Below are 26455 nucleotides of genomic sequence, written 5' to 3'. Positions count from 1 at the left end.
TCGTACTGTTTTTGTTGCCATTTCTCATGTAATTTATACTGTTAATTTATTTAAACTCTTTTTCTCTCTTTATACGGGGTTGTCTGTGGGTGTAGTGCTGTCGTGTCATGTGGTATGGGGATTTGGGGGCCTACTCCTTAGAAAATATGAGTAATTTGATTGGAAACTGCTTTTTTTTTTTTTTTTTAACAATACGGGAGTCCTCCTTTAATTTTTTATTACAAAATACTAAGTATCATCATTTTGGACCATCATATTACCACATTTGTGTATAAATGTCTGGACAAGCTGGGAGAAGATAATAAATAAACAACAAAAAGATTGTAAAAGAAGTCCACTGGGGACCATCTACAACCAATAGATCGGGGGAAATGTCATTTATTTTTCATGGTCTCCACATTGATTTTACATTAATTTGACTTACTGCAGGTGCTGCTCTAAAATGGCTTGTATGTAAGCCTTATAATGGCAGGGAAAAATCTCTAATATATAAGATTAACATTGCTTGTAACATTACAAAATTGCTGTTTTGTGTTGTGAAGTGGTGTCAAATGAGTTTTCCCCCTTGAAGATTAATAAAGCTAATCTAATCTCATTTTATCTACTAATACTAAACAGAGAGGAAATTAAGATAAGTGGCCATTCCAGAAAGCACTGTGTAGAAGATAAAGTGCATAGAGTAACCCATTTTATAACAATGAAAAGTAGAACAGCTGCACTGAGAACTGAGGTTTGCAGGTGATTTTTTTCTTTTTCAGTGTTTGAAGTCGAATCCAAAACAGGACTTTGATGCAGACCATGTTATATAAAAAGACCCATTCCTGTGTTGTTGTCTTCAGGTTTTTTGAAGTAAAACTATGACACAGGCAGCAGGTGTATAAACACTTTGTCAAGTTATTAATTGGGGTCAAGAATAAATGTTTTCCAAAGCCTCAGTCTGATAGATTATACAAAGCTCTTATCTTATGCACGTAGGTGTTATTTTGCACTGTCATCAGACGGAATATGCAGTTTATTTTGCACCTTACAGCTTAACCCATACAGACCCAATGCTACTTTTAGGTTTGTTCCCAAATTAAATTTACTCTATATCTAACCTTTCTTAAGTGATTTATCACCATTTATTTAAGATATTATCCTTGTATTTTGTATTTTATCAAGTATAAACCAGGTATTTTCCTATATTTAATTCACTGATCATGTAAATGTTCATTAAAGTTAGATTAAAGTTGAGGGTTATTATATCAAAAACAGACAGAACTGAAGAAAAGGTTTGGTTTCAGCAATGATATTAATAACTGAACATAAACAAAGTGTCTTCATCCACTGTCACTGATCCAACTCCATGAGTTTTATTGGTGAATCAATGTTGTAGAAGATGACAGTGTTTCCACGTTCATTACAGAGCCTCTGAAAGTCCAAATGGGTTATACGTGATGACCATGAAAACATGACAAACTGTAGTTTACACACAATTATTTACATGGATTGATAGGAGTAGTGGATCAACAGGTATTAAACATTTTAGATCAGTAAATAGGTTTGGTTGTCAAAGGCTGTTTGGGTCTTTATGGGTTAATTATCCAGTTTTTTTTTTTTTTTTTTCTTTTTTTTAATCCAGGTCTGTCTTTATATTTCTAATTTATTATGTATAGTGTGTTTGCTCTTGTGTTGTATGTTTGTACTTTTTATTGCCTGTCATGGTACTTCACTGTAATTTCCCAGTTGGGGATCATAAGTACATCTATGTTTCTATCGATGTATCGAGGAAAGTCAGTGTCTGCGCGTCATGTGTGATATGGTGTATACTCAGTGTTAACCTCCAATACATGTACTTTCCATATGATCTGCATCCCTCTCAGCTAGTAATCTGATAAGGCAGCACATGTTTAACTTTTGGATCACATGACGCTGCAGAGCAGACTGAGCTCCTGGCAGCAGAGAGTCTATACAGAGGCACTGACTGCGATAATCTGACTGCACACAGAGCTCCACTGCAGAGACCTCAGCAGCTCAGTCTGAGTCACTGCACATCTCAACCGGCATCGTCCCATTAGAGCCACAATCAATAAAGTGCTGAGAGTCGCCCACTCACATCACCTTCTCTCAGTTTTCTCAACCTGCGGCGCTACATATTCACTGAAAAAGAATATCTATGGATTCAGTGTTTCAGGGCTCCTGTGCTCATCTTGAGAACTAAAATAGTCTGGTAATATTTTCCTCAACTACTGACAAGTCCCAAGAAACAAACTGAAACCATTAATTATCCAGATTCAGGGTCGATAAGCTCTGTTGTTGGACCCAAATTATTTCAGACTCTCAGTAACACATACGGTAGTAATTAGTGACGTTTACGTTTCTATCTTTTTATTTCTGCAAAGGTTCACCCGCCTGCTGTGGCAACTACTGCTAGATGTGTATGTAATCCGCCTCTAAAAATAGTCCCCACCTCCTCCAGATCTCTACTTGATGCTCAGGGGTCAAACTGACAAAGTTTGTTCCTACCTGAGCTTTAAAATCTAAGGAAGATGAGATCTTGGAGCTGAAAAAAAAAAGTTTTATTTGCAACGAGGAGATGGAGTTGATCCTAGTTATGTAAAGTAAAAAGTAAAGTGAAGTTCTGAATTTAACCCATCCTAGTACATGCAAAAAGAGCAAAGCAAATGCGTGCAAGTATTTTGGTCAAAAAACACTGACAGGGGATGGCAGAGGAAACTGGACGATGGTAAATGAAGAGCGTGCAAAATCCTATATGGGAATCAAACCTGGAACCTTCATTCTATGGTTATGGTGCAATGAGGTGACAGTGCTGACTCCCTTTAGCACCTGCAGGACGTATTACTTGAAAAAAGTAATGATTGTGGTCCGTTAATGGACAGAGAAGAAGAATTAAAAAATCGTTATTCTCTGTGGGTCACGGAAAAAATTCTTAGACCCTCAAAAGTCATCAAAAACAATGGTTACGCAATCAAGTACTAACCCCTGTGTGCATCATGTGACTAAAACAGACAGAAAAGAAAACATGGAATGCCTAAAAGCACTGTTTTTGGCAGAACAATGCCATAGATATTGATGTAAGAACTTAAGTGATTTGGGTTATTATCAAGAAACATGGAAAATGTTTAGATATCAGCTCTGAAATTAAACTCTTATGAGCTATTTTTGTTATCATTATATTTGTCCAAACAAATGTACCTTTAGTTGTACCAGGCATCAAAATGAACAGAAATTGAAGAAAACAAGCGTGGTTTCATAATTTTTTTTGCGACTGTATTTTACACACACTGAAGTTGACCCGTCACTTTCAACCCATCACTTCAACGTGCAGTTACACACCACACACTGCAGACTGGGGGCAGTGGGCTGGGACTGAATGGGGGGTGGTGCCTTGCTCAAGGGCACATATTATATAAAAACTCACTGCACATCTGGGGAATCCACCCAGCAACCCCTCAGTCACAAGTTTTCAACCTTCTAGGCCACAGAGAACAGTCAGTGAAATGAACTGATCATACAATCTGTTTCCTGATTTATAAGTTCTAAGTTAAAAATGGAAGAATAAAAGAATATGATTCTAAAATAATACTGTGCAAACCTAGTTTATTATTGTCTATTATTTATTATTGTCTGTTAACATAGACCATTAACTTTGGGGAAAACAAAGCATTTACCTGCAATTCTGTTTTTTATTTATTTATTTTTTGTAAACTATAATTATTTAGTTTGAGACTCATTAAGTAATTCATTGACTACTATAATATAGGCCATTGTTTGTTGCACTTACAATCTCCTAATATTCTGTTTCCTCACTGTTTTTCTACCTTTGGAACTCTTTTAACAGTTAAGGTGGTTGGTGAGTAACTTTCATGTTTACACTGACCTACTGTGAACTTTAAGGGAAGAATATTCTTAGGATTCATCACTAAAGTTGACTGTTTCTGCCAGAAATCTTAAAGTGAATACACAAGGACTGTCACATTATTATCTGAGGATCATTAATGACTGACAACACTTACTTGACTTTGAGGGTCTTTTAGAACCCTTAAAGACTCTTCCAACCACTAAGATTAAAAAAAACAAAAAATCCCATATGGAGAATGAAAAATGAGCGTTTTAGTTAATTTCTCAAGCTTGTATCACTTTTTTCTCTCAAATGTTAGTTTTTATTATTACTTTTTTTCAAAAGTAAAAAAAAAAAAAAAAAAAAAAAAAAAGAAAGATATAGAGTTTTCATTCGGTGTTTACAGTTTTAATCCCTTATATGAGTTTCACACAGACTTTTTTGGCATGGTATAAATGTGTCAGTTATAGCAGGTGTATGTTTAGCTTTTGTTTGAGCTGCAGTTTCTCATATTCTTGAGCCACACTTACTTCATCATGTTTCATACTTGTGTCTAAATATGTCCTTGAGCTGAGCATCTATGTTACAGTTCCATATTTCTATTGTTAGCGGTGGTGAGTCTCATCTCAGTGATTCTGGTCATTTCACAGACACACATGAAGCAGAAACACCCAGCTGGTGACGGACTGCCTTAGATGAGTTAGTCCTGCTGCATATCTTCCTCATTACTCTGGCTAAATATGGATCTTGAATTCATGACAGACAAGTGGCTGCACACCAGATCATCAGATGACTTGTGACTCCAAATATTATCTAATGCAACATGTATGATGAGGACATCGTTGCCATGTTAGTCAAACAAAATGTTCCTTCTTCTGATTTACGGTTCCTGTCCTATTGACTTCAATCTCATCAAACTGATTCAAGAGTACCTTAAAATTACCTTTTTTTTTACTCATTTGTCTGTTTTTTCCAGTTAAAAAAAACTCATTTAAGCCTCAAAGACCTTAACAGCCACCACTGACCAAAAACATCTACTGATTTAAAATGTTTAATAACTATTGAACCATTAATCCTATCAATACATGTAAATATTTCAGGTAAAATGCAGTTTCTCAGCTTTTCATATTTATCAGATATGACACATTTAGACGTTCAGAGTCTCCATAGTGAATATAGAAACACCATCTTCTGCAAAACTGATTCATCTGTAAAACTTTTGTGACAGTGGTTTTTATATGTTCAGTTAATCATATGTTTTGCTTAAAAAAGTCACTTCTTCACTTCTTTACTCTGTTTTGATATAATAATCTCTGAAGTTACTCTTATTAACATGTAGATGGTCAGTGAATTAACCCTTTAGAGGACACTCACTGAAAGTAAAGTTTTCAAACCTTTGTATGTTATTGGACATTGTCATCTCCCTCCTCTTGTTATAAAACATCAGAGCAGCACTTGCTAAAGTAAACACATGCAATAAAACAGCTGTTATAAGGTCATAAACTGACCAGAACTACTCAGATTCACTATTTACAGCTTCAAAATTTCAATAAATCCCTCTGCGTCACTGTATCATGTTATAAAAACCAACATGCTTCTCGCCTCACTGAGGCACGGGATTGGCCCCATATTTAATGTTTATAGAAATTACCAAAAATAGCCACTTGCCTGATAAAGGTTTAAATGCAGGAATGTACATGATTTTCACTGAATAATGCAAAATGTAGATGATAATATTATAATAAATAGGGATAAAAGCTTTGAGAAAGGTTAAAAAGACAAAATCATTCAATCATAGAAAATAGTTGTAGATCTTTAAGGGTTAATATATTGCATCAGATCAAGTCCCTCCAAAATGTACTTTACACTCCAGATCTGACAGACGCAGCCTCACATTATGCGTTTTTGATTTGTTAGTAACATCAAATCAGACGTATAATGATGCCTCAGATATATGTTTATTTATAATTTATGATAAAAAATCCATCCGGCCCATTGAGGCTCTCTGCATTTCCAGTCAGTCACGTTAAACTCCTCTTTGTGAATTGAAAGAGTATCTGTTTCATTTGATCCAAGCTTTCATTAATTTCACTACTGACTTGAGTCCAGCAGCTGATCCCTGATCAGTCAGTCTCCGTCCATTAGTCTGTAAAACAAAAACATCTGTGAATAATGAGGATGAAGACCTGTCAGAGATCAGCTGGAACAGGCCTCAGTCACATCCTGCTAATATATGTGTTTTAATTATTGTCTCCACATTAGATCAGGCGGCCATTTCAGGGTTATTTTTGTTGCTACCAGATGCGTTTAGGATCATATTGTTATGATTAGAGAGGTATTAGGATTTAGTTTTTATATCCTTTTTTTTTTTTTAAATTATGTCTGTGAATCACCATCATTTATTTTTCTAAACCTTGTGTCAGAGCAGTCAAGTCTTTTCTGTCCTTTTTCTACTTCAGCACCATTTTTCATTGTCAGTTCTCTATGAGGTCATGTGCTTTCCTGCGGCACCATCTATTTGTAGCCCAGCACAGTCATTCTTTATTGTGTTATTATGGTTTCTCAGCTGTCATAACCCTCCTCCGTGTTCATCATACTTGGACTTCCTCTTCTCACTTTGCTGATTTTTGGCTCCCCCTTCAGTGTGAGGACTGGATTAAAAGAACAGAACATTTACACAGTATGTGTTAGAAAATAAAAACACTGTCCTGATGCAAATTAATTACAATAAAACTATCTCTGTATTTATCTATGAATGTAAAATAATATGGTGGCAAAGTGACACATGTATGCCAATATTTCAATGTATTTTAACAATAATCAAATATAATTGATCTTAAGCATTTGATAGTAAATTCAAAGGTAAATTACATTTAAAGATGTTAAAAATTTGCCCAAATTGTATTAGATTTACTAAATATTTATCATCATTTGGACTTTAGTGTCACTGAAGCTATAATCATGACAGCAGACATTTCATTATGGATATTTCACATTAGTGTAATATCAGACCTGGAACAATCTACCTTCACATCGAAAATAAAAACAGGAATCATTTAGATAGAAATCTGTTCAGGATGCATTAAATGTGAAGAAGAATTTCTTTTTTTTTTTTCAGTAAATCTTGCTTTTGTTTCTTTGCAGTGTGTGATGGGATCATGTGTTTAACTCCCTGTGAAGGAATTTCACATGAGGTGTTTCATCCCTGAAGGAAATCAATTCCAACTATAGTTTCACTTGATGTTTTTTTTTCCTAAAGGCTTAATTTTCAACAGTTTGATTTCCATAAAAGTATGTGGGTTTCAAATCTATATCACACTGTGACTAATATACACTATGAAATGAGTTGTGCTCTCTAAACCTTACTTTATGCTAAAATATGAATACATTATCTATATTCTGTGTACTGTAAAAAGGTCCCTGTCAGCATTTACTGTTGCATATAATGTTTAGTATTAATTTCACTGCTGCATTCATTATACAGTGCTGTGCAAAGGTTTTAGGCCTCAAGTAGGTTTGTTGTTTTAGTAAGAGTGTAGTGATATATTATAAAGTTTGAACACATTTCTCAGTCTCTACAAGATGAAACTGATATAGAAGAGCATTAAAAACAAGAATTTTAGAAAAAAAAAGAAGAGTATTTTACAGCAGGTTTTTTATGGCTTGTTTTTTCCCCCCTCTAAATTTTTTTCTTGTTTTTTTTCCCCCACTAAATTTTTTCCCACTAAATTTTTTCCTGGTGGAACACCCCCCCCCCCACACACACCACACACACACACACACACACACAACACACACACAACAAATTTGCAGATACTTTTATTTTATGAAGGGCCCACAACGTTAACCTTTCATGGGGCCCACAGTTGCTGGCGGTGCCCCAGCATAAAAGTCAAATGAATTCTGATCTATTAAGACTGAGGTCTCACTGATCAGGTCTATGTCTGATGCAGGACCACATGTAGAAATGGACTGCATCAGAACTGAACAGACCAGGTTCATGTGATTTTTGCTATTTTCACACTATCCTGAGTAGAAACAGATCTGAGCAGCAAATGAGCGAAAAGACGCCTGCAGTCTGAATATTTGTGCGCTCAAGCTCTGTGCTTTAACATCACAAAACCGAGGAGCTTTTTTTTTTTTTCTGTACACACATCTGTAATCTATAAGTTTAATTAACACTGTGCGGTTACGGGCCTCGGCTTCATTCAGTCTTTAATGTAATCAGTTCCTCCTGTGCTTCTCCTGCTGTAAAAACAGTCCATATTTTCAGCAGTTTTGTGGTTGTATGAAATTTAAGCCATCTGACATCCTCACCATCAGTGCTGCTGGATGACAGGCTGCCTTAAGGATGCAGATAATGGCTGTTCCATAGATGTCCTTGGCCTTTGTCATGTGACATAGATGGTTTATTATCACACACTAATGGATCTCCTCCTGGCGCTCTGCTGTCATTCACATCCTCTTCACACCTATATCCACAGAGCACAACCACCATTTATGAAGAAGAGGATCCACACTGCTTATTTTAACAGTTTCACGTGTTAAATACACTGTTTTGTTTGTTTTTTTAAGTCAGAATGGCAAGCTACATCTAGCCAGTCAGCAAGATAAACCTGGAAAAAAACAAGACAATTTCCTGCTTAGAAGGATGTGAAAGAATCCATAGGAAAATTAGTATGTCGCATCGAATTTGAGGCTTATGTAGCTTTGTCAAATCTTGTTTTAATATTCTATTAATTTCTGGGTATTGTCTTTCTTATCTGACAATGTCTGAAAGAGCAAAACCCCTACAGGTAAATAACCCCTACCTCATACTTGTGTTTACATCCATGTATTTTTGTCATTTTCACTGGTTAACCTTTCAAGACCTTAACAGTCGCCAGCAACTGATTTCAAATGTTTAATAACTTCTGAACCACTAAGCCTATTGATACATGTAAATAATTCAGGTAAAATAGTTTCTTTGCTTTTCATGGTCATCAGATATGACCCATTTGGATGTTCAGTCAGTAGTCTCATCTTCTGCAACACTGATTCACTAATAAAACCCATGTTTGACAAATGACAGTGGATGTGGAGGATTGGTTTTACATTCACTTAATGATATAATTTGCTGAAAAAATCTCTTTTTCTCTAGATTTCTATGTTTTAATATAACCATTGAATTAACTCTGAGCATTTATGAGCATCTACAGGATCAGTAAACTAAATATACAAAAATGCCAGATTTTCACTGAAAAATGCAAAGGATATTATAACAAATGATGATAAATAAAGAAAAATTTATTTGGAAGTCACCACCAAAACAGTTCTCTCTCTAAGGGTTAAGATATCTACATAATAAAACCTATTCTCATCTGTGCATTTGCATGAAGTTTGAGCTCAAAAAAAGCAAGTGAATTACACCATGTATGAAATGAAAGAATGAGGCATCTTCATAGAACAAAAGGGCTTTATTCCACAATATAAACTTGTAACATCTTCAGCTACCCCAAGTCCTGTCTAAAGTACCCTAAGCCAGGCTACATGCTGGGGCCGAACACGTCAGCAGCATCTTTTTCCTTTCCTTCAGCCTGTCACATGGCTACTCCACAGCCGTGAGCCGTCGATCTGCGTAGACTTCTGTACATCACAACACGTTGCTAAAGCACCAACACAACTCAGCAGAGATCAAGCCATTTAAGTCATAACTCAGACAAAAATTATTGCTCAGATAAATAACCTATTCTACAAAAATGGGAATAATTATATTAAGATGCATGTACTAAACACTGGATTTCAAAGAAAAAACTTGTAATAGTCATTTTTTTGGGGGCGGGGAGGTGGCACAGAATATGAAAACCTTGACATCTGTGCCATTAGCTCAGGTTTAACATGCAAGGAGGTTCCAGAGAAGATAATAATAACCCTTTTAGATTAACCCTCTGTACTGGGTGCATCATGTTGTAAGACTCCTTTCCACCAATGTAATGGAATCCCATGCAGCACACGTCACATCCTGTTTTTTTTTTATCATTTAGACAACCACAAACAATTCATAAGAAGAAAGAAATATATATAATATATATATATATATGTGTGTTTATATATATATATTTATATATGTAAAAATACAAAAAAAAAACCTAAACTTAACAAACATTATAGTTCTGGACAACAAGTCAAAGAGGAGATAGCACCGTTGTTACAAAAGTGTTGGACAGATGGGACAGGGTTGGGAGGAAAGGGGGGTGGGGGTGGGGGTGGGGGGGGGTACAGGATCAGTGACACATCCAGAATGGTGGCTTCATGACAGGCGACTTTTACCATCCTTCAAAAGAAAAAAAATGTTTCTCTTCATTTTCTGACACGTCCATCGCTTAGTGTGCACCTGACACAAATGTAGTCCTCCTTCTCTGCCATCTCAGCCGTGACGCCCACGCAGACCTGGTGAAACCACTGATTACAGCTGCCGTCGCACTGGACCCAATCCACCTGCACAGACACAAAAATATTACATATGATCAATACAGGAGTCTGTCGGATACTCTATTCTATTAGGCCGATGTCAGTATTCAGGCTGCTGCCAGTTTTAACAGTAAAATGTAACACATGACTTCAGTGAAAGCAAGAAAATAGTTTTCAAACCACTCAAATAATTTAAAAGTATTTTTTTGTAGAATTATTGATTTCTGTACCTTAATACATGGGCTAATACACAAATATAGTGAACTGATCAATACTGCAAAATTAACTGTGACAAGGTGATAGGACACCAGGGAAACGACAAATTGTGAATAACACAAGAAACTCCCACTTATTACACATCTTTATTAATATTCCTTTAGTATTACTGGCTGTTACTATGAAAACAAATCACTGCTATGGACACAGCTCTAATCATAAACTTTGGACACTATTTTAAATCAACTGAAATCCCTTTAATGTCAGTATTTTGAATTACATGACTGATAAATTACTGATTTCTTTAGTGCGTAGCTGTGTAGTGACTATTAAATAACTTCATGTATTCAGCTCATCAGTGCTGAGTCATAATGTCAATCAAACTTGCAAAAATACCACTAAACCTTTACATTTAACCCAGAATCAAAAATGTCATGATGGTACGTTAATCTAAAGATCTAAATCTATAAATGTATTTTTAAGAAATAAGCTGCTGATTTACTCATATTTGCATAAAAACACAAAGAAGCACCACATGGCAGTCAGAGGTGTAAACATAAACATAAATATAAATAGTGAAAATGGCTCCTAGAAGCTGCGAGGTAAAGTCCACAGAGGCAGTCGACATTGTGAAATAAATGTGTCATTCAACCTGTCTGGGTTTACTTCACAGTAATGACTCACTGAGCTGTAACCCTGACTTTATTTTTGGTGTCTGAAGCCTTGGGCAGATCCTGAGCTCCTTGACATTGATTGTTTGATTGATTGATTGGAGTCTAATCGCCTTTTTTTAGTCTTTCCTTATTGCATGACTTTGTTGGATTCTGATTGACATTTTATTCTATTATTCACGTGTAATGTGTTGAACTTAACTACATGTATTGAGCTTTAATTATTGTGTAAACTGGCCTGTTAAGAGAACACGTTAACATGTATCTAGGACGTTGTACAACAACCTGACAGACAGATCAACTTCCGCACCTCGTCTCCCTCTGGCATCTGACACCTCTCTGCTGGACACACGGCCATTTCCTCATCTGAGTTATCAGACTGTGAGAAATCAGAGCGAGGAGAGGAGGAGGTCGAGGCCGGCCTGCGCTGCAGGGGCTTTTTATTCATCTTTTGTCTTTTGTACGAGTGCTTTTTGTCGTTCCCCCTGCACTCTGTCTCCAAATTTTCCCTCTCCAGAAGTCGCTTTGCTTTCTTCTCTGAGCTGTTGACACAATCCTGAAAAAAAAAAAAAGACAAAAATTCAAAATTGAAAGAAATTTACTGACAATTTCATCTTTCAGTTTATTTTTTTAGTTTTGGTAAATATTTTGTGTAGAAGTTTGAGTTTTATTTCGAGGACTTCACTAATTTTAGTTATATTTTCATTTAGTTTTTTCACCATTATGAGGAAAACCTTGATTTGTAGAACATGAAAAAGGTAGAATAAAAGAATGTGTCAAGTTAAATATACCTTACAAAAACACTGTTTATGCAAAGCCAATCAATCAAGCAATCAAATTTTATTTATATAGCGCCAAACCATAACAGAAGTTCTAATGACACTTTACATTTAGAGCTGGCCTAGATCAAACTCTCAAAAAAGTCTCATATTTTGCATTTTATTCTTGTACACTATTAAAAGTGGGAGAAAATGAAAGTAATGTGGATTGTCCCTTCATTCTATTTAGTTTTAGTCCTTGTTGTTTAGTGTAGGTTTTATTTAGCAGCAGTCATGTTTGTCACTGCTCGCTTTTATCATGTAACCCTGGTCTTAATCCATCATTTACGAGAAAACATTTGTACCTGGTTTGATGGCAGATGTTTTTCCTGAGAAGTGAACTGCATGTGTTTGTCACAGTCTGCTGAATCGTCCTGTGGTGGCGACATGCATGTGTTTGTGTGCTGGTTGGTGGCTCGGTCGAGTAAAACATGGTAGAGACTCTGCACTTCTGGCACTGAAACCTGCAGCAGAAGCCCCTCCACCATGAGCTCCTCCATTTCTTGGCTCAAACCTGAGAAATACAGACACAGAGAACATAAAATAACATGCACAATGTTATCTTAACCAAGAATTTTAAACCCTGGGCCATTGGTTTCTGAGTGGAATAATTTCAATGTAGCACCACAATGGATGAACAATGGAGCAGCTAATAGCTGGTTTCATTAATAGAAAACCAAGTTATAATCAGAAAACAGTAAAAGTAAATTCATAATCATTGTTTCATAATTTACATCCAACTGACTCTGTAAAGCCCTTTGAGATAACCTTGTTGTGATATTGGGCGATACAAATAAAATTGAATTGAATAATACATCCTTTGTTTTTGCTCTTCTTCGACTCATTCAGTGAGTTTTAGCGGTAGAGAAATAATACTTGTACTGTTGGATCTGCTTCGTGTTACCTTAGTGGTACAAAGTTTATGGCATTGGTCTGTTGTTTGATGAAATTATTCATGACCAAAGCTGGTCTCATACTGTTTCTGCTTCTTTTTGATATTTGCCCATTTGAGTGCTTGTTGTTTGGATTGTGTTCTGTTGTCAGACAAGTGGTTTTAGCTTACATTCTTCTGGTTATGTTTATGTATAGGATGTGAATATTGCCATAAGCATCATGTAGCATTACCATGTAAACAGAGACAGAACCGCAGCTGCCCTCAGCACCAGGTTGAACTGGGCTTCAGAGGCTACCTGAGCTCTAATACACATTAAAAGGATGATACTGACCCTGCAGAGGTATGCATCTCTGCTCAGTGTAGAACACCGTCTGAGCATGGCTGGTCCTATTCCATTCTGGAGTCAAACATGGAGCCTGTAAAAACACAATAAAATTTTAAAAAATCACCAAACATTCACAAACCACTTTTTCAGTGACCTGCAGGAAACATGCAGAGGGAGTGGAGAAGTAACCTGAGTGTTGTTGAGGGACTCATGGCTGCCTGTTGCCCAGCGGGTCAGTGTGGGAGGAGTTCCTGGTCTGTCTTCCAGTTCCGGTACCTTACATGACTGTGAAATCTGCTCAGCACGCTGCTGCCAGTCAACCGTCCTCTCCACTAGATAGTGCAGTGCTTCACCCTCTGGCAGGCGCACGCCGATGCTCTGCAGAGACGCCAGCAAGGGGAGGACTTTGTTCAGGGGAGGTTTGTCTGATCGCTGGCACTGCGGACAGAGCCACGGCTGAGCTTCGCAGGGGTCCGAAGGGTCTCTGACGCACACACTGTGGAAGGCGTCCCGGCAGAGTTCACACTGCAGCATTGCACCCATAGGAGCCTTCTGGCAAACGCACACCTTCAGGTCCATGCAGTCTGCAGTGGGGAGGAGCTTTGACTCGTTTGCTGCCCTGAGGTTGGAGAAAGCCTCCATCTCCCTTACCCGTAGCTCCTCCAGAGTCGCCATCTAAAAAATAAACACACTGGGTCACAACACTGGCACTAGGAGTGCTTCTGTAAACTTATTTTAAGCCCTTTTAAAGTTTGTTAAAACACAAAAATGTTTATGGAAACAAAAGTTGTTCCCTTGAGGTGTATTTTTCCTGGTATTAAGAAGAGTTAATTTACATAATGGGAAATAAAAATACTCTTTTCAATAACCTCTAACATTTAACTCAAGTGATTCAAGGGACTCTTCCTGAATAAACAATGCTCTGCTTCTACTCTGTTTGTTATAGTTATGTGTATTGTAGCCCATAGCACCACCTTCTGACAACACGACCCAGCTTTGTTTAGTTGCACCAAACCAGTTTACACAAGAGTAATTAATTAGCATGATCTTCTTTGTAACTTTCCAAAAGTTTGTTTAAAATTTCCTTGACATTTTACAGAAATAGGATGAATGACAGTTTATTAATCCCATTTACTACTGCAGTCCATTTAATATTCATCTACACAGTCAACACTTACTGCAGAGGTAGAATCAGTGGTCTCTGAAAGCGCTTTCTCCACATCACCAAGATTGTTGAGTCTCGTTTTCTTTTTGTTAGTTTTGGGTGATTCTTTCGCTTTTTTGGCCTTCCTCTTTGGAGATCCTATATTTCCAATTTCACATCTTGGACAAAGTATCTGTTGTGAAGAGAACAACAATGATTATGAGTTCTTTAACAATCTTAAAGGAGTAAGCAATTTGAATGGAACTTTGTGCATTTTACCTCCAGTAAAGAAAGGGATGAGTCTTTCTGATGGAATACTGTAGCTGCCGATTCTTTCCATTCCTGCACTTCTACCACTAAAGTCTCCAGCCTGTCTAAGGGCTCCAGGTGGACTTGAATGGCTTGTCCTCTGAGCACCATGTCTGACAGGTGATCCGCTATCGGGATGCAAGCACTAGTCTGGAAATGGCACATTATTTCATTGTTTAAAATCACTGTCATACTAAATAACTCCTTAGAGTGAAATGTGGATGGAGTTGTTACCTGGAGCTCTTCTGCTTCCTGAAGCCACTCTCTGGCTTTTCTGATCGTGTCTTTCAGGAGGAGACAGTTTGGGAGGTGAGCAGGGATGCCAGATGTCTTCTCAGCAGCTGTACTTAGAGTCTCTATGGAGTGTGGAGGTCTGATGGACACAAAAAACACAAGTGATATAAGCAGGTAATGGCTTGACATTAATTCTAAAAACCTCTTATTTTGTTAATAGGCATCTTTACAGAAAACAAGTTTGAAAATGTCCATTATTTTAAACCTGTCTTTTGTTGCTGCCTTATCTGTATTTTAAAAACTAAAATGATGACACACTGTCTTTGTGAAATATAACTCTTAGGTAAATGTCAAACATCCAGGGCAAAAAATGCGAAAAATAAAGATTTAAATACTGTGAAACCCAGAATTTCAAAGCTAAAGCTCTTTTGGTAAATGCATCCTGACTTAGAATGAGTTATTCTTCTAATGGGCAGAACAGATGCACATTCCTGACAGCCATGCCATTAAAAGCCTTTCAGAAGCATTTGTGACAGTTAATACTGAACAGCACTGAGAACCAATGGGACAACGGCAGAACTAAATATGATGCTCACTTTTTGTTGATCTTGTTGAATATTCTAGCAGCAGCATTTTGCACTAGCTGTAATTAAAATAAAGCAAAATCAGGAGCACTGATGTAATATTACATTATTCAGTTACAATCAGTGCAAACACCTGAACAGATTTTAAACTGTGACAAAATCACACGCTTAGGAATAAAAAGAGAGATCTTATAGTTTTAAATAATTTGCACAGGTTTTTGGATTAAAGCTACGATTAACAAAGTATAATGAACTTTCGCTAGTTCCTGTGAGGTTTTGATGTGAATGTCATCATGGATCAGTCAGCGCTGCCTCACCTGGCTTTAAGGAGGCTGCTTGCCTTGTCCTCCCAGTGCTCAGACATAGTGAGCAGCTCCTGAAGCCGAGCCATGGCTTTCTCTACAGACGGATGTGGGGTCAGACCTACTCCCTGGTCGATGAGTCTCCTCATGGTCTCCAGAGTCAGGGTGGCGGGCTGGCTGCTGGCCTGCTGCACTGCCTCCAGCCAACGGGCCTGTTCCAGCCTCACTCTGAGGCGTGGCAGCTCAGGGAGCTCCACGTCGAAGTCAAAGCTCACATCTAACAGGCTCTGGATCTCAGCGACACTAGGAAGTTCATCTGCCAGGACCTTCTCACTATGCTGCTGAAAGTCTTCAATCCGATTCAAGAGTTCCTAAAGACAGACAACAAACAGGTGTACAGGTATGAAATTAGTGATTTTATATATAGTACATGGTTTACATGACACTCAGGACCCAACTGTATTTGTCTAGGGCCAAATTTTTTTCCATACAGATACTATGAGGCCAGACAACCACATTATACAAAACTGGGTTTTTAGTTTGGTTTAATTACCCCGTTATTGTTTAACTTACCACTTTGTCACAAAATTCATGTTATTTTAACTGGTCTGTACCAGTCTACTTAATATTTTACTATTAATATTTGTTTTGCTGCTGTGATCACGGTAGGCCTGAATCCTGCATTAGGTTATTTACACTATGCACAAATAATCAGATGATGTAGGGATTGATCACATCTTTAGAATCTGTGATAAAACAAACTTTTGGAGTCTCAGCAAACCATTACCATGCTTCAGTATAGGAATAAAAAATGCTATAAATCCTCAATACAGTACCCAAACACATTTTTCCTCCTGCATTTTCTGTATTCATTATTATTCTGCAGAACGGATGGGAGAGTTTAATGGGGTGGATGTGTCCCACATGGCGCCAATTTACAATCACTGCTCAAGATCACACTGACAGCAATGTGGCAGACAGATTTTCACTAAATTTTAATGTCTACCTTCAACATGGGAGCTTGAGGGAGACTGCAGGAGAGATTATACAGCTGCCGCACAAATGAACGCAGCTCCTCCACAGTCAGCTGGCTTCGTGATTTCCCACTTCCACAGCGATACCTGGGGAACAGCATCCAATGAATCAAAAATATGAACCCCATTAAGTACTGATGCCGCTGGGAAATACTTAACAAGATGTGAAGATGTCTAGTCTCTAACCCAGTCTGACGGTGTTTGCTTCTTACCTGGTCTGCCTCTTTCCATTCAACAGCTGCTGTGCCACCGTGGAACACTTCTCCGCATCCTGCGTGACCAGACGTAGTCGACGCAGCAGATCGTTGTCGGGGAACATCTTGGATTCTGATTCAGTGAGAAGGTTGCGAAACACTGGCAGGCCTGAAAAAAGAACACCTGGTTAATGACAGGCTGAGAGAATGAAGTCTGGCACAAGTCACACTCAGAGGGAAAAAAACAGCTGACTGCTGTGCAACCAATACTGTCTGCTTCTACTTGTTTTAATATAATATCTGGCTGATATGTGGAGGGCTGAGGTATTTGCTTTATGCAGTTGTTTTCTTGTTTGTTCCCACTGCTTACCTTTCTTCTTTTCCAGTTTAGCCTCCAGAGTCTCTGTCACGAGGGAAGCCCATTCATCATACAGCTCAGCTCGCTGCTTCACAGCATTCATCATGGGAAACAGGTCGTCCAGTGTGTATCTGTAACTGCAGGAGGAAACAGGACACTGAATTTATAGAGGACATAGGATACACAAATCTATTCAAGGAGACCTTTTAGTAGCAAACTACATTTTTATTCATTTAAAAACATTGATATCAGCCTGTGAAAGGGCTACAGACAGACGTACTTCAGTGTGTAGTTGCTGACATGGCAGTTGCAGAGGTTGGCAATGTGGTGCAGACAGACCAGAGTTCCAGGGCTGCAGGGACATGTGACAGCGGACAGGTAGCAGGTGGTCCTACACTTTGTACACTGCCGCTCATCATCCTGGAGATGATCGTATTGTGCCTCCTTGCACTGTAACACTCCCTGAAGGTGTGAGACAACAACAACGGTGTTAAAAGCAAATCCAAGTAAAGCATGTCACAGAAAACATATTTGCTTGAGTGACATGGTTGCTTTGAACAGTGAAGAAAGCCTTAAACCTTGAATTAGAAGCTCCACACAAAGCTCCTGCAGTTAAAGCGACATGGTATTATGTTTTAGACAGTGTCAAGGTGAGTACATCCCTTCTATATTTAGACAATGACTCAATGGGGGACAAAGGCAGCGAATCTACACTGAAACTGAATTCACCAGGAAAGTCAATGCACAGAATAAACACAGAAAATGTCTATTATCCTACCATTTTTCTGACTTTCTCTCTCATCTCCTTCTCCTCTTTGATCATGATGACCATGTCCTTGTGGACCGCTGATGCCAGGACCACATCGAGTGTTTTTGCTTTTGAGGCCATGTTGCACACCATCTCATCGTGGGAGAACACATTGTACCGATGCAGCAAACGATAGTGGTCGACGCACTGCCTGCCGAGAGGCATCTGGTACAAAAACACATAAAGGACAGTTCAATGTACTCCATGCTCATGTGGAATTTATGACAGAAAACACAAGACACCAACCTCATCTGTGTTCTTCAGTGTCAAGGCTATAACACATGGGGTATTTTAGTCCTATTTAGTTCATACAGAACAAAAATATTAAATTGGAAAAAAGTGATGGTATGAGCAGAATAAGGCTGATTTTTTTTTAGCTTTCACACAGACATCATGACAGATCAATGGCAGACCTGTTGACTGCTTGCATCTCTAGCCTCCCTGAGTGATTTTTGACCAAGGACACAAAATATAATGACAAGAAATCTGAAGCTACTTTGATGTGTGTCCAGCAGCATCACCTAACAACTCATCTGTTAGGATGGTGAAGAGTTTATGTAACCGCACATTAACTAAATACAGGAGGCTCTGTTTGTAGCTTTTTACCTGAATCCTCCATGTAACATAAGTAGATTCAATGGAGAACACATGGGCTTTATAGGAAATGATGCTGAATCCCTCATTTTCTTAAGAATGAGCTCATGCAAATCTATTTGGATGTTTTATTGAACAAATGTTACAACTGTCACCATATTACGTTACTGCGAATATGAATGGTTTTGATGTATTTTTTGTGATGTGTCTTTGTCATGTTCACAGTGTATTTACTTATATTAGTTAATGTTTTGTCTTATATTATGGAGTCTCTGGTCAAAAAGATAAATTTACACCATAACTTATATTGTTTTTATTTCAGTAATTTGTAATTCATACAATAGTGATCTGTTGTAAATTCAGCAAGGATGCATACATACCCAGTCCACAGTGCAGAAGTTAACTGCCTCTGCGAAGTTAAAGCCCTGGTTGAAGCCGCTGTGGTAAGCTCTAGGAAAAGTGATGACAAACTCTCCAGCACACTGGTTTGTTCTGTAAATCTAAAATACACAGAAGACAGGAGAGAGATGATCTTGTGCTCCTGGTAAGTATAGTTGAGCAGCAGTTTGTGTGAAAGCAACTACAGTGAATAAAGACGTACTGGGACTCCGTGGGCCATGAGGGTGTTGGGGTTCATGATGGTGACGAGCTGGTGGAGCAGGTCGGGCTGGGACTCGAACAGTTCTGGAGCGAGTTTCTTCATCACCTCTTCCAGCTGCTCTGCCGCAAAACCGGGAGCGCCGTACCAGGTTTTGGGCTCCCCCCTTGAAAAAGAAAAATACAATAATAATTTAGTTCAAATGAGTGAGATCTAAAGCAGGGGTTGCAAACATAAGCAACAATAAATGTATTTTTCCTCAGCGTTAATATCAGCAGGATTGTACTTCAGTACCAGTGCAGGTAGTTAATGGAGTAGCTCCAGTGATCTTCAATGTGCCAACAGAAGGAGGAGAAGCACATGCCAACATAAAGCCACGGCAACGTCATCCCACAGATATCAGCTGTCACATGAGTCAGCACAGACGGGTTCATCATTGCCAGGTTGTTGAGGTTCCAGCCGCACTTCAGATATTTCTGCAAAGAGACAACAAATATACTGTACTTTAACATTATATGTTCACATCTGATATAGTTAAAGGACGATTCCACAGACAAGTTAAATGACTGAATGACTTATTACACCACATACCTCATCAGCTGGGGAAACTTTAAACTTCCCATTGGGAATGGGGAATCCACTCCCAAACTCCTTTGAGGCGATATCCGCCCCATATTCAACAGTAACGTCCTCCTCGATGGCTCCCACCAAACGCCAGAACTCTTTCTCCACCAGCTCCGTGGGAACCATCTTTAACACAGACATACATGACAGATAGTTAGTTTCAGAGCACTGATACAAGACAGACTGGATAATGTACTGTAAAACATTTTCTACTCACATGAACTGGCATGTTGAAGTAGTCGGATTTGAACGCATCAGCCATTTGTCCAAATGCCCGCAAGGAATAGTCTCTGTAAGCCTGCTCAAAGCCGAATGCCTCATGAGGTTTGTTGCATTCCTGTAGGTGTGGAAAACAATGAGCTTTAATACCATTTCTGTATCTTTTAAAATCGTTATTACTTTTTATCTCTTAGAAGTACATGAATAACTGTTTGTTTGTTTAGGTCGAGTTAATCAGATATCACAGTTTATCCTCACCTGAGCCAGACACTTGGGACACCTCCAGTCTCCTCTGGGTACGTCGTGCAGTGGAGGGATCAGGCAGAAGGTGTGGTAGCTGTCGTCACAGCCGTCACACAGCAACAGACGGTCCTCATCTCCCCCACTGCCACAAACCAGACACACGACCAGGTCCACCTGGAGAACAAAGGAACAGTCTGTAATGAATCCACTTCAGAGTCATGTTTACTGACAAACTGAAAGTTAAATGTTTAACGTACCAGTTTTAGTTACAGTACGTGACATTATTTATGTATGTGGTAATTCAACCTGCTTTACATCAAAACTACTGTTCCTATTTCCTGAGCATTCCACCTTAAAACTAGTTAATAATGTCCCCCTCCTGAAGGTTTCAACTAGTTACATTTGAAACAATAATAAATGTCCAATTGTTCTGATTTTAGTGATTCCCTATGCTTCAAAATAATACTGATGATAGGAATTTGCTGCTGGCTTTTTATGACATCTTTATGTTTTTGTGACTAATGCCTTTTTACCCAGAGTTCTAAATTCCACAATTTTTTGCATTTGTCTGTTTTCTTGCACAATTCAATATTGTCAATAAGTTTCAAGCAATAATTGCAGTCAATTTTTAAGATGTCAAATTACATTATAGTAAATTTTAAGGTCTAAACTTCACTTTATTGGATTTTACACTTTTTAAAGAAATAAAAACCCTGTCATTTTATACAAACACATGCACTTTACATTGACAACAGTAGTTTTGTTGTAGTTGCTCTGTTAGGAGAACTAAGGAAAACTAAAAATTACATTTAAGAATGTAATGCATTAAGCTCCTCAACCTTTACTGTATTAATCAAGAAATGTGATATCTTATACAACACACTGGAGACGTACTGGGCTTGGAAGTAGTGGAGGGAGGATCTTCTTGTAACGTGACTTGTGGGAAACATCTTTAACTGGTTCCTTGGTTTCGACTGGTTCCTGTTTCACTGGAATGGGAATCTCTTTTTCTGTAAGACACAACAGAAAACATTACTAAACATTTATAGGAAGGTCTTATATTTGAACATATACATTATAACTCTGATTAACCTGGTTCCGGTTTGGCAACAAAGGAGCCCATCCTTCGCCTCAGGTTCGGCTTGTTGTCCCCTACTTCACCAGGTTCAGTCTTCACAAAGACAGCCTGCAAAAAGGTGACAAAGGAAAACTTCAGGTGAATTTTATCCACTAAAAATATTAAAAAGATGAAGTGCAATATTTATCGTGTAAAATTGTAATAATGGTTTTAAGAAGCTTTGTGGAGCACTAACCTCAGCCTTCATGCGTTTGGCTCTGCGAGCAGAGGGGCAGGTCTCAGGCATCTGGACAGGCTGCCTCAGACCCTGGTCTTGGAGCTTGTGCTCTTTGGTGTCTGGATTCTCCCCTGGACTCAGTACTGGCTGGGCTGGTTTCTGAACACACTGAAAGAAAACACATAAGGGTCAAAACCACGCTTCACAGCACATGAAAAGGATTTATTTATCTGGCTGGAAATACCAGTATGTATAAACATTAAAACTTTATTTATAGTGAGCTTTTTAATATGAACATGGAAACTCACACCATCAGGAATGATTCCACTGTCCAGAGGTGTGAGCCAATCATAGCCTTGGTTATAGTAACGTACTTAAATGATTATTACACAAGTCAAAATGTGATACCAAGGCTCATTCTATGAGATATTCATTTTTATTTCATGTATGTTTCAAGCTTTTTGGTGCTAACAATATGAAATTAGAGACCCTGAAGAAAGAAGAGGCCATAAGAGGGATGCAGTTAGTTACAGTTTGAAACCCCTAACAAGGAGCAGAGAAGATAAAGAGGAAACATGCCAAATCAGAGGACGACAGACCTCAGCTGAGGCAGCAGTACAAAGACAATGAAAGACTTCACTTTAACCATAGTAACACTTCAATATATTTCAAGTTGCACCTGTCACAAAGACAAAAGCTTTGTGTAACACATGTACATTATAAATGTAATTAAATGTTGATAATGTTTGATTTGGTCAATTTCCTGTGAAAAATGCTAATTATAAACCTAGTGTTAAACCCCATTTCGTTACAAATATTACAACAAATAGAGTTTAACGTCCAGCCAAACAAACACATGCATGTTGTTAATTGTGAGGCCTGGTGGCTTTGTAACCATGACACAAACATACCTTTTCAAGTTCAGGATCAGCCTCCAAACGCATCAGTTTGGAAGCTGGCTCTGGTGCCTGAGGCAAGAGAGAGCTCTGGTAATTAAACAATTTAAAGTGACCTATGAAAGAGGTCACACAGTACCGATCGAAAGGACCATAAGCTCTCTTGCAAAATGATATGGAATATTACATGTAGAAGGCACCAAATGGCTGAACCAGATAGCAGATAAATTACACTGACTACACTGGCATTAGTCACACAAAAGGGTTAACGTCTCACAGAAACAAAACTTTCACTTCAAAATTAGAAGATGTAAACATCTAATGTTTGCATAAAACCATGCATATCCTTATAATGCATTTATTTCTTAATAACACCAAAACATTCATAAAATCTGACAACTTTGTGACTTCCTCTTCAAAGTACATGGATTTTAACTTCCATTGCTATTTGAGTGCTTGTTATAAATTAGACATATAAGTATTATTAGGTCTGATTCTACAGCCAATATACAAGTGTCTAACTGGGAACATAATATGATATCATATTGATGCATGCATCCAACTCACCAGCAGGTTTGCTCCGCTCTGAAAGAGATTGTAGGGATAGAGGATTTTCTCATAATGCGCTCGCAGGTGTGAGCCAACAGCTTTGCCAGGAGCGAAGCCCATTTGTAGTGCAATCTTGGTCCATCGCCTGTCCTGACAGACAATGTCAAATCCACCCTCATCTGCTACAAGCTGAAACCAAACATTAGTAAGTTAATTTCTTGAAGTGCATGATTAATGATGTTTTAAAAGGACTATAAATCTAATCAAAATCAACCTTGTTTAGCTTATATAAATCCAAAATCTTCCTCTCAACATGAGGAATCTTCAGGGAACATCCCTGCAAATCCCAAAATTTGGCAATCTGGTCCAAGAAGTTGAGCTTGACTCTGGTCTGTGCCTGCAAAATGAAAAAGCAATTACATGAGTTAACAACAAAGGCCTGCTTTCTTAATTTTGACACTTTGTGTGGGGGGAAAAATCATTTAGATACATGAACTAATGTGGAGTGTGAGTGTGTGTGGAGAGAAAACACTATGACAACAGCGAGTCCTCCCAGTGGAGAGGTATAAAACAGTGTGCACATGAGGTATTGTTAAACCTAAATATTCTAAATTCAGCTGTAATTTGTTTTATTGCAGTCTGGATTTTGTAATAAGTGATGGTTCCTAACTTGCAGTTTATCTTTTGTTACATAATATCATTGTAATTCACTTATAACATTCATGTCCTTTGTTCTGAGAAAGCCTTCATAGGCCTACTAATGACATTACAACGTAAAACAATGACAATTAAGAGGCCTTTTAAGGTATTATATGTATTACACAAAGAATCATTTGCATATCTGATTAACAATGCTCACCTCCAGTTCATTGAGCCTCTGGATGCGAGGAACAAAGTGAAGTTTGTCAACATCACAAGCAAATGGAGGCTGCCAGCCCTAAAGAGCAACAAAAATGTAAAAGAAATCATAGCAGACAGGTCAGTACATTATGAAGTACTTGTACAGTGGACAGTTACATTTTTTATTCCTTTGTTTACATTAGTGAATCTATTTTTTCTTCCATGATCATCCACTATTCACAGACGTTTTTCAAACATCTGGCTCAGATTTAGAAACAAAAATTATATTTTTCATCTGTAGTGGACAAAATAAATACCGATTAGACAAATACACAAAGCACGTCCCTTTATTTTATCAGATTATCAGACTGATGGTGTCTAGTAGTAAGTAAAGGCCCGCTGACATAAAAGAACACAGTGATCCCAGTCTGTTTATTTGTCACAACACCAGTCAATATTGGTGGCATGAGTGCACACAGGCCAACATAAACAAAGACAATACCCCATCAAGCCAACAAAGACCCAAGTTCTTGTTTTAAGTCACTAGCCTACATCCCCCACTGACACACAAAATGGCCAGATGGAAGACTCACTCACCAGCCCAGCTTACCACAAAGCCAACATGGAGGACAACACCCTACTAACACAGGCTCATACATGAACATGGACTCATCTAAGTGAAAATGTTCAAAACCATGCAGTATGGCTGTAATGTTGTGTAACGTAGAGGCTTAAACTTTAACTTCAAAGTCACTCCGGCTTATTTAACAAAAAAAGGTCTTTGTCATTAAATAACCCAGAGTACTTCTTGTCCCAAGTTGGTCAATGTCTTCAATGACACTTCATCATAACATAACAGAACACTTCTACTGGTTTAAGACATAAAAACAAACACATAAAGTTTCATTACTTGAAACCAAAAGTGACAATGACACACTGACTGAAGTCCACTCTGATCATTTGCATCATGATGCTCTTCGACAAATAAGCCACAAATAATGTTAAATTTCGGATTTTCACCAACAACTAAGGCTGAAAATGAAGAGCTGCTGTTAAAATACGAGATATATCTGGGGATCCTATGAGTATTAGCATCATCCACGGAGCAGAATGGCTTCCGCATAGCCACCTATGTCAAAGCCGTGTGCTAAATTATGACAGGTTGGCTGTTGAGCTGTTTGCTAACGTTAGCCTGGTACTAGCTCAGCCTCAATGACCGGACCGACCAGGCTTTGTTGACACACGGCGAACCGAGGCAGGAATTCACTTTCAACACGCTGACAGATTAAAGCCACTGCTAAGAAGCTAAAACAGGTCCAAACACGGCGGAGTTAGTTCGTAAATAACCGGGAATAATAGCTAGCTAGCTGCAGCAGCACAAAGAATGAACATAGCCTTATATCCGCCATGTTGAACAGTCCCTTTAAATCCCCGAGCACTTGGTCCATCTACAGCCGTCTTTAGCTCCACTAAAGCCGCATCCGCGTCCCTCTGCCCTTCCATCACATTTAGTTACACTCACCGGAGGTGGCCGGACTTTGCAAATGCCTGTTTTTTCGGCGATGGGACGGATCTTATTGATGAAAGCAAAAGGATCTCCAAATTCTTCCCAGCTGGGCTCGAAGACCGGGCACTCCGGGGGAGGCTTGAACTCGTCCGGCCGCGGCTGGCTCATCGTCTCGGACCGAACCCGGCGGTGGTTCTGACAGGACGGGTCACTGCTGGACAAGTATCCGCGTGTCACGGCTTTCCTGGAGTGTTTTTTTTTTATCCCGTTAATACAGCGTCAGACCCACAGTGGCAGGCAGTCGACATCAACACGAGAGGAGGCAGCGTACACTCAACACACACATACACACACTCACACACAGTCACACACACATCCACGCACAGCGGAGAGAATGTTCCAAGGCAGTGAGCACGTCCGCTCGAAAAACTAGACACCGAGCTGGTCTTATCTAAGCCTGTGGCATTTGTCAGATTTCACCAAGTTTGGTGTTGAATCGACTTTACAGCCACGAAGCAGAGATAAAAACAGCATCGATGATCGTCAGACCTGTGGTGGAACAAAAACAGCTGATAATAGTTTCCCAGTCCTTCCCATTCCTCATGAAGCATCACATCGTCCTATTTTAATGTTTAACCACATATACGCTTCAAACTCTAGTTATTACACACATGCAACATCGAACCAGTGCATATTTGCGGATGAACAGCCGATTCTTAGGTTGTTGTCTGTCCACATCGATCAACCGTCGATTAATAGTCCAAATCTGACACTGGAGAATAAATGGAATAATGTGATTAGATGTGTTTTTTGATGCTAGAAAGTTAAAGTTGGGACAACACAAATTACTGATGGGCTGTGGGACAACAAAGTAGGGCATACAAAGCTTTAAGGGGACGCATGTTGC

General features: G+C 38.6%; 1 protein-coding gene across 2 annotated transcripts; it reads right to left on the bottom strand.

The window, feature by feature from the left end:
* Positions 1-9845: 9845 nt before the first annotated feature.
* LOC115422175 (lysine-specific demethylase 5B-B-like) lies at positions 9846-26422 on the bottom strand. Of its 2 annotated transcripts, XM_030138291.1 has the most exons (28): positions 25564-25716; positions 24061-24138; positions 23476-23598; positions 23220-23390; positions 22668-22724; positions 21775-21924; positions 21554-21647; positions 21356-21471; positions 20477-20635; positions 20217-20336; positions 19967-20125; positions 19670-19851; positions 19379-19541; positions 19158-19277; positions 18154-18348; positions 17656-17837; positions 17388-17512; positions 17036-17186; positions 16796-16910; positions 15805-16160; positions 14904-15042; positions 14640-14819; positions 14395-14553; positions 13406-13891; positions 13223-13307; positions 12302-12510; positions 11489-11734; positions 9846-10318 (listed from the first exon to the last, which is right to left on the bottom strand). In XM_030138291.1, the coding sequence occupies exons 1-28, from the start codon at positions 25714-25716 to the stop codon at positions 10181-10183; spliced, it is 4611 nt and encodes a 1536-aa protein (XP_029994151.1). In that variant the 3' UTR covers positions 9846-10180. The 2 variants fall into 2 exon arrangements, with proteins under 2 accessions (XP_029994151.1, XP_029994152.1); XM_030138292.1 differs by lacking the exon at positions 22668-22724 and having other exon boundaries at positions 25564-26422.
* Between the last annotated feature and the right edge of the window lie 33 nt (positions 26423-26455).

This window comes from Sphaeramia orbicularis, chromosome 7, assembly GCF_902148855.1.
Source record: "Sphaeramia orbicularis chromosome 7, fSphaOr1.1, whole genome shotgun sequence".
NCBI lineage: Eukaryota > Metazoa > Chordata > Actinopteri > Kurtiformes > Apogonidae > Sphaeramia > Sphaeramia orbicularis.
Note: the sequence above shows the minus strand (reverse complement) of the source record. Positions and strands in the feature narration are given on the sequence as shown.

What these genes read in the sequence shown, in the direction of transcription:
- LOC115422175 (XM_030138291.1), bottom strand. Translation starts at nt 25,716, where the DNA reads ATGAGCCAGCCGCGGCCGGACGAGTTCAAGCCTCCCCCGGAGTGCCCG. An exon ending in AGAGCGGAGCAAACCTGCTG is followed by an intron (nt 22,725 to 23,219) that starts GTGAGTTGGATG and finishes CTCTTGCCTCAG; the next exon opens with GCACCAGAGCCAGCTTCCAA. An exon ending in TCCATTAACTACCTGCACTG is followed by an intron (nt 19,542 to 19,669) that starts GTACTGAAGTAC and finishes TTCTTTTTCAAG; the next exon opens with GGGGGAGCCCAAAACCTGGT.